This window comes from Pleurodeles waltl, chromosome 3_1 (assembly GCF_031143425.1).
Source record: "Pleurodeles waltl isolate 20211129_DDA chromosome 3_1, aPleWal1.hap1.20221129, whole genome shotgun sequence".
NCBI classification, from domain to species: Eukaryota; Metazoa; Chordata; class Amphibia; order Caudata; family Salamandridae; genus Pleurodeles; species Pleurodeles waltl.
Window position 1 is genome coordinate 619,770,919 of NC_090440.1, and position 16,019 is coordinate 619,786,937.

Genomic DNA, 16,019 nt, shown 5'->3' on the forward strand with positions numbered 1-16,019 from the left:
AACCATGTGGTTCCCTGGTGACATAACAATAGTGGGAAGTAACTTCTGTTTTCCACCGTAAATGGACATGAATAACCAGATTTAGATATAAGGGATAAAGTACCCCCTGCCATATATCAGAAGGATTTTGCAAGTCTTTGGGAGTTCCATAACCATACAGAGGACTAGAAAAATGAAGCAGAAGAAAGAAAAGGAACATACTGTTTCTGTTGCTTTTAACAACTGCTTCAATTATGATCCCTGACATGGCCTGCCTTGCACCTTATCTGCTGGTTCTGGCAACAGGCATTGTGACATCAGACCCTGTCTGTAATAACTTAAATATAGTCAAGTTCTGACAATTGTTCTTTATAATCAACAACTCTGTGCGTCACAAGTTGCAGAATATAAATAAATTAGAGACTGATGTTTATAAAGGGATTACAGAATCCCGAGAGCCAAAGAAAAAATTGAGTATTTGTATTCATTCTCTTGCAGCATTGGTAGATGTGCAAATTCTTAAAGGGTGTACACCAACTCTTACAGTTTAGCGATACCAAGGAAAAATTGAATAACAATTTAAAACCAGCATCATCAGCCTGAGCTGTCTCCCAGAGACATGTATTATCTTTTGGGGGTCTCTTTAGTTAGATGGAACTGCTGTGCTTCTATTTTAATGAAATTGAGAATCAAACTATCTGAGGAAACTAGAGTATAAATGCTGCAAGAAGTTATATAGAGTGAGTCTAAGCCAGCTCTCACAGCAGAGGGATAATAAACAAAGAGATGATTAAACACCCTAAAAAATGAGGCACAAACACAACTAAAGAACAAGTTACTTACCTTCAGTAATGCATTATGAGGTGGAGACTATATTTAGCTGCAGATTCCTTACCTTTGACTTTCCCAAGTGCCAAACTGGATCCGGAAGAACATCGCATGAGCAGTACCTTTGGGCCCGTCTGGTGGCTTTGTTCGGGTCAGCGTGGAGTTGTGGAGAATGTTGGTGATGGATGTGACGTCGCAGATATATATATAGGCTCCACCCAGGGGCGCGGACGTCAGTTACTCTTCACGACTTTCTACGCCAAGAGCGCAGAGCCATGAAGTGAACTGACGAATGTGTGTCCAAACTAGGGCCCTAAAAGGGATCAACATTAACCCTAGAAATCTGTCCACAGAGATGGGAGGCATGGGTGGGTGTAAGGAATCTGCAGCTAGATATAGGTGGTCATTATGACAGTGGCGGTCAGGTGACCAGCACACCAATGATGGCAGTAGTACCGCTGCCAAGCCAGCAGTAATGACTGCCAAATTATGATTTCCGGGGCGGTAGCAACGCTACCGAAAGACTGGCGGAAAAACATCAGAAAAAAGGAGACACACCGCCAGGGACACAGAGGAGTCCGCGGCCGCCATGGAACCAGAACTGGAAGTCTTACCGATGCTGTACCACGCCATGGCCGCCCTGGAGCACCAACGCTGACGAAGACGACGATGGTGAGTACAGCCGCCTAGCACACAATGGAGGGAGGGAGTGAGGGAGGGGAGAGTCACACACACATGCACAACACACACCATACACACACACCAAGAACTATCTGCAGAGTAAATCGACAGTAACAGGCCCCAGGAGCAAAGAAAGCCAAGACACAAACCTCTGTTCCAACCACTGTAGTCCAGTAGGATGAAGAGGCCAAATCCAAAAAAAAACAAAAAACAGAAATGCTTCTTTACATGCAGGGCCATTGGCCAGTCCAAAGACTGAAAATGCCCGCAGGGCAAAGTCCAGGGCCCAACTTGACTCCTGACATGATCGGGACTCCACTGTCCAGGGGCATCATGTTGGAAATAGGCAGTAACCTCAGGGGGTGGGGGGTGGGGTGGGCTTCTTTTTGGGAGGGGGGTCCTTGGGTTTGGGAGGGGGTGAGTCCGTACCCTTCTGTTCTGGGGGCGGAGGAGTGGGCTTGGGTGGGATGAGTGCCACTCATGTTGACCTTAGTAGCAGCTGAAGTCTTAGGGGGTGGAACAGTGCTAGCTTTGGTGCTGGAGCCTGGGGGGGTGGGGTATTTTTCTTATAGTCAGGACAGGGGTGTTGGGGGGGGGGGGGGATGTCAAGGCGAGAAAGGAAAAGCTTAGGAGCAGTATGGCGGGCTGTGGGAGGAGGTATGGGAGTGGCGGTGGAGGGAGTGGTTCTAGGAGGAGGAGGTGTGCTGGACTTTGGTGCAGGTGCATGGACAGTGTGCATGTGTGAGGTGGATGGCTGTCGGGGGTCTGAGTGCGAGTGTGTGTGACTTTGGGGGGAGCAGACAGGGTGGGGGAGGTCAAACAGGACGTGTGGATGGAAGTTTTGGCGGTGTCTGCAAGTGAGGTGAGTGTGCTGCATGAGGTGGTGATGGTGGTGGTGGTTACTGCGCATGCGGTGTGTGGGGTACATGCCTGCCGGTTTGCTGTTGTGGTGACTGTGGGCAAGGCAGGTGTGAGTGCTGATGTGACTGAGGGAGGAAGAGGAGGGAGGGGGACAGTGGATGATGTTTGTGCATCTGTATGTTGACTGTGTGAGTGCTTGTGGACTGAAGTGTGCTGTCTGTGTTAGTCTGTGAAAGTCTTGTCTGTTGTTTTGGGTGCATGCTTGTCAGAATGTGTGCGTGGGATGGGTCTGGTGAGAGAAGACGGGAACTGGGAAGTGGTAGTTTGAGGGGTAGAGGTGGGACGGAAGAAACAGGGACACTGGCAGCCATCAGAGAGGAGGCCAGAGCCTGAAACTATCTCGGTAGGGCCACCAAGCCATCATGAATACCCTCCAGGAAGGCACTGCATTGCTGCATCTGCGATGCCAGCCCCTCGATGGCATTCACTATGGTTGACTGTCCTACAGAGATGGATCTCAGGAGGTCAATAGCCACCTCACTGAGGGCAGCAGGGCTGAATGGGGCAGGGCTTGAGGTGCCTGGGACGAAGGAGACACCCACCCTGCTGGGTGAGCGGGCATGGGCACCTCGTGGGGGTGGTGGTGCTACTGGGAGGGCGGTGCTGGTACTGGGGTGGCGGAATATCCTGTAGCTGGGGTGGTCCCTGAGGGGTCCGCCACCAACAGAGAGCTCCCATAGAAGGAGGAATCAGAGTCAGTTTCATCAGCTTCTGTCCCCCTTGTGGTGCTCCTGTCTTCCTCTGTCCCACTGGTCCCCTCGGCGTCAGTGGACTCTGCCTCCTGGGTCCTGTGAGCTGCTGCTCCCTCACTTGCCAGTGCCCCTGCTCCTTGGCTAGATGATGCTTATGCACACATGGACAAAAGGAGAAGGGGGGAGAAAGAAAGGGAGCACAGTGTCAATCACAGCACCAACAACACAGATGGCATACACATCATTATCGCTCACTGAGACGAAGAATAGGCAGTATGGACCACACTGGCATACCATTGGCTAGGTACTACAGCAAGTAGGGTCCAAACACTGCCATCTGCACACCTACTGGAACCAACTAAGCCCTGTCAGACATGGGAAGCCAGCTACCTAGCTATCAAAAATATCCATTACACCCAAAATAACTAAGCTGGACCAAGCAGCAATGTCTAAACGGGCATATTGGGCCATCCACTGATTAGAACTCTGCTCCAAAATCCCATGCCTGGCAACAAATTATGGCTGTCACACACTCTACTCACCCCCTTGTGGCTGCTTTGATGCCCTCAAGCACCCATCCAGCTCTGGGTAGGCCACGGCCAGTATGCAGGCCATTAAGGGGGTCAGGTTCCGATGGGCACCCCTCCCTCATTGGGAGGCCGTCCCTAGCTGGGCCTCCGCGGTCTTCCGGGCCCAACGTCTCAGGTCCTCCCGTTTCCTGCAGTGGGTGCTCCGCCGGCGATAGCACACAACAATCCTTTCTTCTGATGGGCGCTGACCTGCTGAGGAAACACAGACCGAGTGACACCAAGAACCAGACAGTCCAGTCTGTCACACATATTGCCTACATACTGCATTTGCCCCTCATCAGGCACACACGACCGTACCTCTGCATTAACACTGCCACCAGCCATACCCCCACCAAATGACACACTGCCAGAACACACACACACACATCTATATGCAGCCATGTCGCATGCAACGTACCCATGATGTACTCACCTGTTAGTCCGGAGGCCCATACAACTGCCCATACAGGGGTAGGACCCCATTCATGAACCTCTCCAACTCCTCCGACGTGAAGGCTGGGGTCCTTTCCCCTGTAGCACGGGCCATGGAAGGTACCAGAAACAGGTCATAGCAGCACACGCAGTGGAGATGTAGTTCAGTGGAAAGTCAGGAATCAAGTGAAGCAGTAGGAAGAAAATGACAGTCACGTCCGCGGCGGTCAACACCGTCACTGCCGGCGTTGATCATCATTGGTCCTGTACTCCATAGAACCCCATGTTAGCCAATGAGGAATTGTGTCCGCTGTGGTGATTCGTGGGTCATTATTTGGAGGGCATTGTTTTAGTGGCATAACGGCATGGGTGGTAGTACCGACAGTTTATCACGTTCAATCGGTCTGACGAATTTGTGATTGTGGCTGTTTTCTATTGGTTTAGTGTGTATGTGTCATAATCTGGCGGACAGTCGTTCGCCTCTGCGGTGGTATGTTGGTGGCAGTCACCGCTGCAGTATTCAGACTTTACCGCCAGTGTCATAATGAGGGCCGTAGTCTCTACCAGGTAATGCATTACAGAATATAACCAACTTGTTCATCTGATAGAGACTTCCAGCTGCAGATTCCTCACTTTGAATAGATACCCAAGCCATACGATCCTTGTGGTGGGCTACTAGCCTTTATTGAAACAGGAATGATGTGATGACACAAAAATGGTAGGACTTGTAATAAAACATCTATAAGTCAGAAATAAGTCTAATTACATCTAACGAAAATGTAATAAGCATCCACAAAGGGCGAGTTGCCTGGAAAGGAAAACTGCAAGCATCATCATGCCAAATATAAAGCCATGACTGGAAAAGCTCCTCACACAAATGCATCTGCAGCGAAAAGTACTAGTGTTTTAATAATAAATGAGTTATTAAATATAATTAGCAAGTATAGTACATCAAAAAGCACTTTGCTCGTGATTGATACATTTCCCACCTTAACCAATTAGTTAATACTAAAGAATTAATTAAATCATTTTATGGACAAAATCTTAAATTCAGACATACATTATAATTTGAAGCACTGAATCGGATTCAAGAGTTCGAAGTAGGAAGGATTATGTCTGCTCAGCAAACAACCAATCAGTAGCCTAGATGCTCTTACTCTAATGCAGAGGGTTGGAAAATAATTTACATTTTAAAAAAAAATTCTCCATCTTTTGTATTTTCCATAAAATAAAGATTTAGCCATGGCCTACTATTCATAATGCCTTACTAACTTTAATTGGCCACCTAGGTGTCCACCTATGGCAGTACCACCTGTGTAGTTTCACACAATACAGCGTTCTTTCAATAGCGGTATTACACTGTTTGCAATCTTCTTCTATATTTGCAATGTGGACTACCATATGTAGATACTAATGACATTCAAAAATGTTTTCCAGAAAAGTAGTTTATCTTTGGAACGTCATTGACCGTGATCAAGCATACAAGAGTAAGTGCACCAGACCAATCTTCATTTCAGTGCTAATAGATGAAAGTGACCCCTTATGCTTTCATTTGATTAGCCCTCCTTTAATAAAGCACCTCGATTTTCTCTCAAAGGTTTCACAATCTTGGAAGCATTCTGACTATGTCTTCCGATGGTGACGTAAATGAATAACGCAGCCAAAACATGCCCGTCAGCCGATGCACCCTTTGGGAATCCTAATCTTGCTTCTCTTGCCTCATGTGGCTTCCCCTCAGCCAGTTGCTGCGATTGCCAGGATTGACCAAATGTACAAGGACCTACTGGCAAATATGACAGCCAACTTGCAAAGGTGGAAACATTATTTGGCATGACTCATCCTCGTATTAGAGCACAATGATTGTATCCCCCTGTAATGCTGTTACTTGCTCTTTGCAAAAGAACAGGTTGACTCCAGGATCTTCCATCACAAGCAAAAATAACTTCATTCTCAGGTACCCTCTTCCTTCTTTGCTAACCTGGCGGTACCTTACAAGACCATTACGTGCTAAAGTCTAGCCCCTCCCAAAACAGACTCTCGATTCACTGGTCAAGATACAAGCTGTATTGGAGACCCCTTCACGTTAAAGACTACTCTCTGCTATTGATGAAACCATGAAAGCTCATGTTTGCCAAGCCACTGGACTTTATTTCACCCTCCTGACCTGGTTCCCATGACCAGCCATTGGTATATGTACGCGAGCTACGGTGACAACAGTCCGACCTCCAGATCCCTGAAGCCCTCATCTCCATTGGAAAGAACTTTAATGAGCCACTGGGCAAGACTGAGTCTATAAAAACAAAACCGTATGTGCAAATCAAAGAACTACTTACAACAGGAATCAGGGGCCAAATGTACTAAAGGATTTTACCCATTCTGTGTCTATGGGAAAAAGCTTTCGTACATATGGCCCGAAGTACCGATACTTTACAAGACACAGCAGAACAAACGTCAGACCCTCCAGGTGGAGGATTATTAATGGCCACAAGAATAGGTCACGACTCGCATTAACAACGTAAAGGAATGTCAACACATAGGACGGTCTGAACATTGTTGTTTATTGTACGTTACATTACACAAATTTACACTTGGACTGTTTAAAACATTTTTAAAATTGTAAAGCAGCAGTCTAAAAAACAGCCTCTCGTTTTTCATTTATCTGGGACCCTGCAGCAATAATATATAATTTACTATACAGTACGTACTACACTTACAAGTCAGAAATTTTACGATTTCAAGGTTAACATGTAACGCAATAAATTAGATTGTTCTGGAAATGTTAAAAAGAAACATTGCCATACACACACGCATAAAGTGGACAGCGCACATTTCGGAAATTGGTCACGTTTTAAAATGCAGATGCTCGCTGTAAAATACTCCAGCCAATCAAAATGTAGATGAAGGCGTTATGAAGGGGCGGACCTTTGAGTGTCGCTATTACGACTGACTGGTACGCAAGACATCACTTTAAAATACTGTAAATTAAAACAAAAAGCTTAGAGCATTTACACGTTCCAACTGGCAGACACGCGGCTTGTTAGAGAAAAGAGATTGGCAGCAGCGACTTCTCGTCAAAGGTGTCAATCACACCTCTCTCTTGCTAGCAAGCAGACTTGTTGGCTCAGCATGGCACCAAAGGGGAACGAATAACCTTCTCCTCACTTAACCAGCAGTGCTGGTGACAACAGGGCCACTCCTAGAGTCCCCGCCCTGCCTCAGGAATGACGAGCAATGAACCTCCTGCCAGAGATAGGCTGTAAACTGTGCCTGGGGGTGCTTAGCCATTCAGCAAGCTAGCATCAGCAGCCATTACGTGCAAGGTTTTATGGAGTATGGATGATAACCACCGCCGAACCCTTTTACAGCTTCGACAATCAGGGCAGAGGTCTAAGTTTCCCTAGCCCTGTGTCTGTAACCTGCCCTGAGTTGCAGATTCCCATGCCAGGCTAGAGAAAGATTAGAAAATCCTGTTTATTAGTGAAAAAGCAAAAACAACCGTCTCCAGGAAGGGAATTCATCAACTCGCAGAAGAGTACACTTCCAGATATCTGGTCACTTGGAAGTCATACAATGGAAAGGACTAGAAATACAGTAGTTGGAGTCTGGAAATGCAACAAGCAGGTGTAAGACAGATGCACAGCGTTCCCCATTGACTTTCACAGGCCACCGTTCAGCGGGATCAAGGGCAAGAACCTCCTATCCACAATGGTGTGATGGCCTCAGGGGGGACATTTCAACTAAGGCAGAATGGATGTGAGCAAAATGTGCCAGGTCGCTTGGGAGCACACATCGTAATATCCTGTTGTTTTTATGCTCTCCAACCTGTAATCAGGCATGCCCCTTAAAAAAGCTTGATTCGTTTGCATTTTACAAATTATTAAATAGTAACACCGAGTCACAGAGGAGCACGCCAAGTGCAACAGTCAACTGAAGCCCAGATCACAAGGACTAGCTTCACAGGGATCATTCACCACACTCTGCATCTAATCCAACAAACACTACAGCAGCAAACCAGACCAAATACTTTTGAACAGAGGGAAATTAGATTCTTTGCCAGAAGACTGATGTTTCTGAAAGACTGGCAGACACAGGGCAGAGATAGATGCACGTCCGGTGTGACTGGTGGCAAGCTCCACTAATGTTACAGAGGCAGCAGACTGGCACCGTGGCAGTTCTCTTTGCAGCCTGAACACCAACCCCTTCTGAGAGAAGTCATCGTTCTCTTCACAAACAATTCTAAAAAACGTGAGGCCTTTTGTTTGCGGTCAGAGGATGCTGGAGGCCCGCTTTTGTATGAGAGGAAACCTATCTGCCATCTGATTCAAGAAGATAGAAATTAGAAAGGCAGCATTTCCTGAGAGGTAAAAAAAAAAGGGACTTTTAGTCTAAAGGCAATTACTTATAAGAAGCCCCTTGCTAGTGGAGGTTGTTTGCAGAGTACTATAAACCCAAATAGAACAAGTAAAACATAAGGAGGTCGTGCACTTTTTCCTTCAGGTCACCAATTTCTTTAACTCGGTCCGTAAAGTATTGATCCCTGTCATTTACTTTATTCGCTGGTGAATCATTTATTGAAAGTTTATATTGGAAAAATGATCGAATATATTCTTAAAATTCGGTTGCCAATAACAATAAACTGGGAGGCCACCTGGCTAGTCCTGAAGCTATCGTTAAAAATACGCTGTTTGATGAGCATCCTACTTCAAGAATGGTCCAGCTGAAGGTTGTCCTGCAGGATTAGCGCTACGGGAATAATGTTGTTATGCCTTCTGGTAAAAGGGCAGTCTCCTGGCACATGTGAATTTTGCACCATGAGATTTTCCCATCGCACAGGAAATTTCAGTCGCGGAAAGATACGTATGCTAAGATTTGACTATTATCGAAGTAAATTGCTGATATCCTGGTCTGCCTCCTGTATCTCCATCCTTCCGAGGGATCCAGAGCGAGCTCCCACATCCCCATGCAGCTGCTTCCCTAGCACAATGAAAGCATGTGAGAAGGGTAGCAGCAGATGGGCGAGCCAGTGGCACATCCCCGGACTGATGCCCTCATTTGTGGATCGGAGAATAAAGTAATCTACGGAGTTCCCAGAAGCAACTAAGCGCATACAGAAGAGTCAGTAGGGCAGTCGTGCTATTCAGATTACCTCCAACTTGTCAGGCAGGTATCTCTTCAAGAAAAGTATTTTTAAGATTCTGGGGAAGCAGCTAAGAGGCCATTTACGCAAAAGAGGTGTGAAATTATGTTTCCTTGTGGCTGGCACAGTAGTGGGTGGCGCGGGCACCGTGTCCTTCATCAGGGTGAAATGTGATGTCTGAATACATGGTAGAGTGCCAGCTCCATCCGCAAGGGCAGAAGCACTGAGAGAACCGGCAGGGCTGCGTGACGTTTCAAGCTCTACGGGAAGAGCGTGACACTTCTTTTGCCACAGAAAGCTCCCTCTCGTTCCCTAAGCCTTGCTGAATGGCTGCTGGGGTAGAGCATGGCAGACAGGAACAGTCTCTGCCGGCATGTCTCTGTTTCTGCAACATGTATCCACACAGCGCAGGTGCCATGCAATATGGAGAGTCTTAAATTGTCACTGCCAATTTAGGGGTTCTCCCGAAAACTGGAAACAGGGCCTTAAAGTTTTGGGAAGGTGTGCATGATGTCCTACTCTGAAGAGTAAAAACATTTATGGTAAAACAAATATTAGGCCCCATTATAAAAAAGTTGTTGCTTGACTTAGGCCTAGACTTGCTAGGGAGTGCTCACTTTTGCACGGCACATGCAGGCCTTTAGTGCGTCACACAGGTACGCGCACAGAACCTCAGTCAATAACCCTGTAAGCATTGTCAAGAGCTTTGCTCCTTGTCTTAATGTCACCATTATTCCCTCTCCTCGCCCTTTATTTCTGCCTCTTTGTGGCCAGTGGTCCCAATAAAGACCAGCAAAATGTCTGTGCGCTTACTGTGCTTGTTTGGCGAGGTATCCCAGCCAACCAAGCGCCCCAGTGACAGCCACTGCTCTCCCGCAAAGAGCGAAATCCAATGAAATGTCCGATAGTAAAAACGAAGCAATAAGATAAATAAAATAACCCAGCACATATGTTGATGCCTAAAAATTTACACATTTTAAATTAAAAAATAAAATCCGAGATCATTCCAACAATAGGTAAACCTGCTTTGCAATGACCCCGCTGAATCGGAAGGGCTCAAACTGATGTCAGGAGACGGCGGCAAACTATCCGAGAAGCTTCTAGAAGAGGCAGTGGCCCTTTCCAAACAGGCTTCCTCCTGTGTGTGGTATTGCAGAACTACTGCAGAGTGATGCAGCATCGCCTCCTTAATCCCAGACTCTCAGTCATCACAAGTGTTTCGAGTGCTGATGTGGAAAGATGGACTAAACACACGCGACCCACTTGGTGTAGCTCAGCGCCACTTGGTCACTCCCGTTCTTCTGCGCATGATCCCTGGCAGTGGGGTTCGTGAAGCAGTTGTGTGTGCTTTGAAAGACCCGAATCAGGGAACCGCGTGGGCTACATGTTGGTGCCAAGCCAAATGCATTATGGGACATGCAGTCTTCAGATCTTCTGCAGATCACTACGCAACAGACTGACTTTTGGAGGATTAAATCTATTGTAGCCCTGGCACTGAACAACCTGCTTACTCATGATGAACCCGGAACGCATGCAGGCATAGCAAAAGACCCTTTAAAGAACTCAGGTTAATTCACACTGAACTAAAGAAAGTGCATGTGGTCTTTTTAAAAAGTTTTCCAAGATCACCCACCCACTGGCCTGACTGCACCACCAGTGATACAGACGTGAAACAGCAATGTGTGCTGGGGAAAGGGGACAGAGGCACTACATCTGAAGACGCCACACAGCCACTTCTGATTTCTGACATGCACCGGAGAACACCCGCCCTCTGGCACGTTAGCCCTGGGCAGGGATGAGGGCATTCTGAGGCCTGCAGAAGCACAGACAAGCACTACGGAGATATTCCCTTCAAGACTTGTGAGACGTAAACCTTTCAGAATATGGTCTCAAGCCGGTTGTTCATGCTCAAGCTTCAGAGGCATATTAAAAAACAATGTCCTCTTCATCACCACCGTGGCGGCCCGCCCCTTGTCCTGTGGGCACTGAGCTACAGTGCGTGAAACCGTCTGAAGCGTGTCCATTAGGGACAGGCGCGGTATCCAAGACCGATAGATACACAGGGCAGGGACGGGATGCGAGGCCTTGTGGCGCAGTAGACTGCGAGGGCGCAGGGTAAGATAGGAGACTGCAGGTGGTGACTTGTGGGAGAAAAAAGGGATAACGTGAAGCCTACGACATGGAAGTGATGCATTTGTGGTCCTTTGTTAATGGAAGAGACTGTGGGAAACGATTTAGTGCAGGGAATGTATATCAGGCCTTCTGACAAACAAGGGGACTCAGTGTTGGCGACTACATGTCGGTCGTGCATCAAAGGTTTGGGGACTGAGTGACATAATGGAAAAGACAGCGCGTGTGGTCCTGTGACAAGAGCAGTCTGTATGTGAGAATGTGAGACCCTGGAACACACACAGGACAGGGACTATATTTGAGGCCTCATGGCAAAGTGAAGAGGGATAAGTAGTAGTCTTGTGACGTGTTTGTGAGACTTGTGACATGTAAAGGGCTTGGCTGTTTCTGAGCCTTGTGATGTATAGAGGGTAGGGACTGTGTGAGGCCTCGTGACAAAGGAACTGTGCACGTTTGTGAGGTCCAGTAAAAGAGAAATGAGGGGGGCTGCATGTGCAGAACATATATGGAGCTGGGACTATGGGAACCTTATAGCTATAAAGAACAGACTGTGTGAGAGGCCATGCAACATTTAAAAGTAGGTAGAGGGTGAGGTCTGTGACTTGTAAGGAGGTTGCATGAGGGAATTCATCATGTATAGTACAAGGACTATATGAGAGACCTTGTGACGCGTAAAGGAAGGGAGAATATGTGAAACCTGGTTACGTATAAAAGGAAGTGACTAAATGTGATGCATGTGACATAAATGAGTTGGGTCTATGAAGAAGGCTACAGGCTGTATCCAGGGCTCTGAGACACTGGGAATGGAGGCGCTGCTTCTAGTCCTCTGGGGCTTACTATGGATAAGGCCTGTCTACATGGTCCTGTCACATTTAAAAGATAAGGAGATGGCATGAAGTGAGGGCACTTTGTCACCAGTTTCCGCCAGCCTGCTCCTGCCGCGCGGTCCTTGTGCTTGAGCTCTTCTATGCAGCCAGTACTCGCAATGAGGCATCCAGTAAAGTGCACAGCAGTTAATCGCGACGTTTCGGAAGAAAGTCTAGGAGGTATTCCCCAATTCCTATGAAGTAGACAACTTGTGCAATACCGAAGAGTGGGGCGATGACCAGCGCCCGGCAGTATGCTCCCTTTAGGAAAGCTTTAGGACCCTCATGCTTCCAGATTTTCCTGCAGAAGGGATAAAAAAATAGAAACACGATCAGCCAACACTTGAAAAAAAGCAATAAAAGAAAACCTTGCATGTATATTCAAAAAGAACAAATCTAACTTTTAAAAGAGCATAAAGTCCAAAAAAACAATTTACAAAAAGCAATTAAAACAAGTTTTTAAATTCACGGTTATAACCAACGAAGGAAGGGGACAAAGTCAGACAAAGAGAAACATGAAAATAATTTTACAGTGGAAGGGACTTAATGGAGAAAGCCTGCTGAGACGTACTGGCTCTACGGACTGATCAGAAAAAAAGGAAGGAGCCCTGGTTTCGATCATAACTAGGTCCTACTGGAAACACTACTTTGTTATTCAGTTAGAATGGGTTCCTCAGAACCACAGCCTGGTAAACCAGGCACAACACTAGCAACTTGGCCTGGAACTCGAAGGGACGCCGGCGTAAGGCTCACACAGAAGTCTAGTACTCAAGTAGGATTGCTGCAGAACCAACAACTCACCCACTCATAGGCAAAGGGGGAGTCTATTCCATCATCCACATCATTGGGAGTCCATTCCATCATCCACAAGGCAGAGTGGACCTTTTTGTTCCCTGTAAAGCTGAAGTAAAACAATGGAGTCCATTTCCAAGCCTAATGCCATTGCTGAGCTCACAATGGTAGTAGTGGTACCCTCCTTGGGGTGAATCATAGGAGTTGGCAACCTGATATCTTTTTCAAGGAGCCAACAGTTTCTTGTTATAGCACATTCAGAAAAACAAAAAAAATACCAAATCATAGGCCTTACCAGCACTCAGTAGGGGAAAACCTAAATATTGTAAAGTGTTAGGGTCCAGCACAGGACGTAGGAGTATTATTCCTCTGGAGAAACAAATCATGAATGTACCTATAATAAAATGTTGTGCGGCTCTGGCTGGCGTGCTTTAGCGCGGGTGGGCTGAGAATTCCTCAGCCTGTACTTCCCTGAACGTCGCTGGCTGCCACCTTCCTAGTTTAGTCTGTTTTACACTGTATGCTATCATCACATCAGGCCTGACTTGGAGTACACCTCTGACGTACCGAGAATTGGCTACTGCCCATAGGGCCTCCAGAATACCTATTTCTTTAGCCCTCTTTCTTTAGGTTCATGTAACCTCTTTCTCCTTTCAGCAATGTGGCAGTTAATTGAGCAAAATAAAAAGAGGGTACCTTGAAGGAGGCAAGCAAGCGATTTAAAATGCTTGCCAAGAGGTCAATGACAAAAATAGTCCTAGGGTAGGAGGATGTGGACCAGCACACAGCATTACGTAGGATGTGAAGAGGATGAGACAATACGTGCTGTCCTTTGGAAGAGTACCAAGAAGGTACTCCCAAAGATGGAGGAAAACGGGGCTTGTTCAGGACTACTGGCTTCTTAACAGTACTCAGCAAAAGAAGTGTGAGGTTATTACGCCAACCAGAAGAGCTTCAATGCCAGTAAACCGACATTCTCTACTTTTGTCAATCTGTTCTGCAACTACTTCCCTTCAAACGTTCTAAGAAAAAAGCTTGCTTTCTTTTGTCATTTTTTTTATTTACCTTCTGAAAGGGCCTAAGATGTCCTCTTAAGAAATAAAGTAAGCCACTTTGAGTTGTCATTTATGTTAAATCTGTTGGCAAGAGTATAATATAAATAAGTTAAACAAAGTAAGTCTTTGACTTGAAGTCATTTCCTGTAATATTGTCTGGATTGATCCAAATACCACTTCATAGCCCATTGGAGGAATAAACAATAGACCCTAGTCCCAGGCATAATACCAACAAGAGAATCCCAAATGAGGGAAAACTACTGGAGAGTCCCCAGAATATTCCTCAAAACATTCAGCTGACTAATTCTCTCTCCATTGAGTAGCAAGTCAGTTTGAGGCAAACAAACAAGGGGCAGAGGTTACGATTAAGCGTCTGAGGTACACTGACTGCTCATTTCCATAAGAAAATTAGGAGACTGTATGTCAGAATAGAGGCAGCAAAATATTGCTAGACATAAATGTTGCGGCCTAAACATCGTTTACAAAAATACAGCAGAGTGTATATTTTATTTACTCCATTGATGCGATCTTTTTGTAAACAATATTTAGGACACTATATTTGTGTCAGATGATATTTACTCCACAATATCCTGGTACCATACCAAGAGGAAAGGGGTCCTGACCACACAAGAAAGTAGGGACTCATCAATGGTTGGAAACAGTGAATCAACCTTCAGACATCAGCAAACTGGGCAAGGTTTAATGGCACATTACCTTGCTCAATTCTGGCACAACATCTTTTATTCTTTTTAGAGTTGTTGGTGCTTAAAATGCCATTGGAATGACTGCCAGCAATCTGAGCAACATTTACATTATTGCATATATCAAACACAAAACAGTTTTTAGCTTAGGGGTTGCTCGTGGCAGCAGATTATGAAGCAGTCCCACTCATCTATGTCAAATAACCACCTAATTTCATGAGAACCCATGACAACCCCTGACACGAGATATGCATGTTTCTTCTCCACACTGCTGTTTTCAGTTTGCTTTGAAGCATTTTTTGCCACAAATAAGGCAATACATAAAGTTCAGATGATTGACTAATAGAAACTACATCTACAAGATATCACGGTACTATGCGTCCCTTCTGTTTACGGCAACTTTATCAAATACAGAAGCTATGTCATGGGACACAGCAGACGTTGTTGTAGAGTTGGAGAAACATGGTTACACCAGACAGCAAATGATACATGAAAATCTTGTAAAAGCAATGTTTAAAAAATGGAAGTGGTTCAAGACACTGTTCATGCGTCGCCTTGTCTATTTGCCATATTACTAAAGTAAAGGGATCTGTATGGGCAGAGCTTAGTGGTGCCATGTGGCTGCAATGTCTCGGATCAGTTAACTCAATATCCAGAAATTCCAGGTTTCACTACACAATTTAGCTACCTACAGCATGTGTATCTGACCCCAAAAACAATAGATCGAATGTTCCCTGGGGCTGCCACGGTTTACCCCACCTGTGCTCAGAACCAGACTTCCTACACATGGTATATGGCATCGTCTGCTGGTGTCACCCTCTTGGGATGCCACGATACAGGGAGTGATGGAAGTGACTGCACGTTTGACACCAGAAGACCCTATCACATGCTTCCTTGGTGTGACAACCTGCACCAAAAGGTTGAAGCATGTGTGCGCCTTCATAGATTTAACTTTCATTCTAACAAAAAAGACAAATCACCATGGGCTGGAAGGCTGCAAAAGTGCCTTTGATTCATGGCTGGTGGTGCGATATCTTGAAGTGAGCTTATGCAGAGGAGGGGTGTTATCAGGCCCTATTAGGAGGGACAAAAAGCGGGAAAGTTTTATATTTTGGGACACATTTAAAAAAAAAAAAAAAAAAAAAATAGTTTCAGCAACAAAGGAACCATAAACTTGCAATATTGATCACTTTCAGGAAAACAAGGCATCACATGTTTGTAAGGGTGAAACCTCCT

The 16,019-nt window shown here is 46.0% G+C and overlaps 1 protein-coding gene across 5 annotated transcripts in view; it reads right to left on the bottom strand.

Annotated features, from left to right (window-relative positions):
* Positions 1-6,639: 6,639 nt before the first annotated feature.
* Positions 6,640-16,019, bottom strand: part of SLC25A22 (solute carrier family 25 member 22) — a 179,496-nt gene continuing 170,116 nt past the window's right edge. For all 5 annotated transcript variants that reach the window (XM_069223107.1, XM_069223105.1, XM_069223104.1 and 2 more), the window contains one exon: positions 6,640-12,536. In XM_069223107.1, coding sequence (XP_069079208.1) covers positions 12,383-12,536 — 154 coding nt within the window. In that variant the 3' untranslated portion in view covers positions 6,640-12,382. The remainder of the gene's footprint in view (positions 12,537-16,019) is intronic.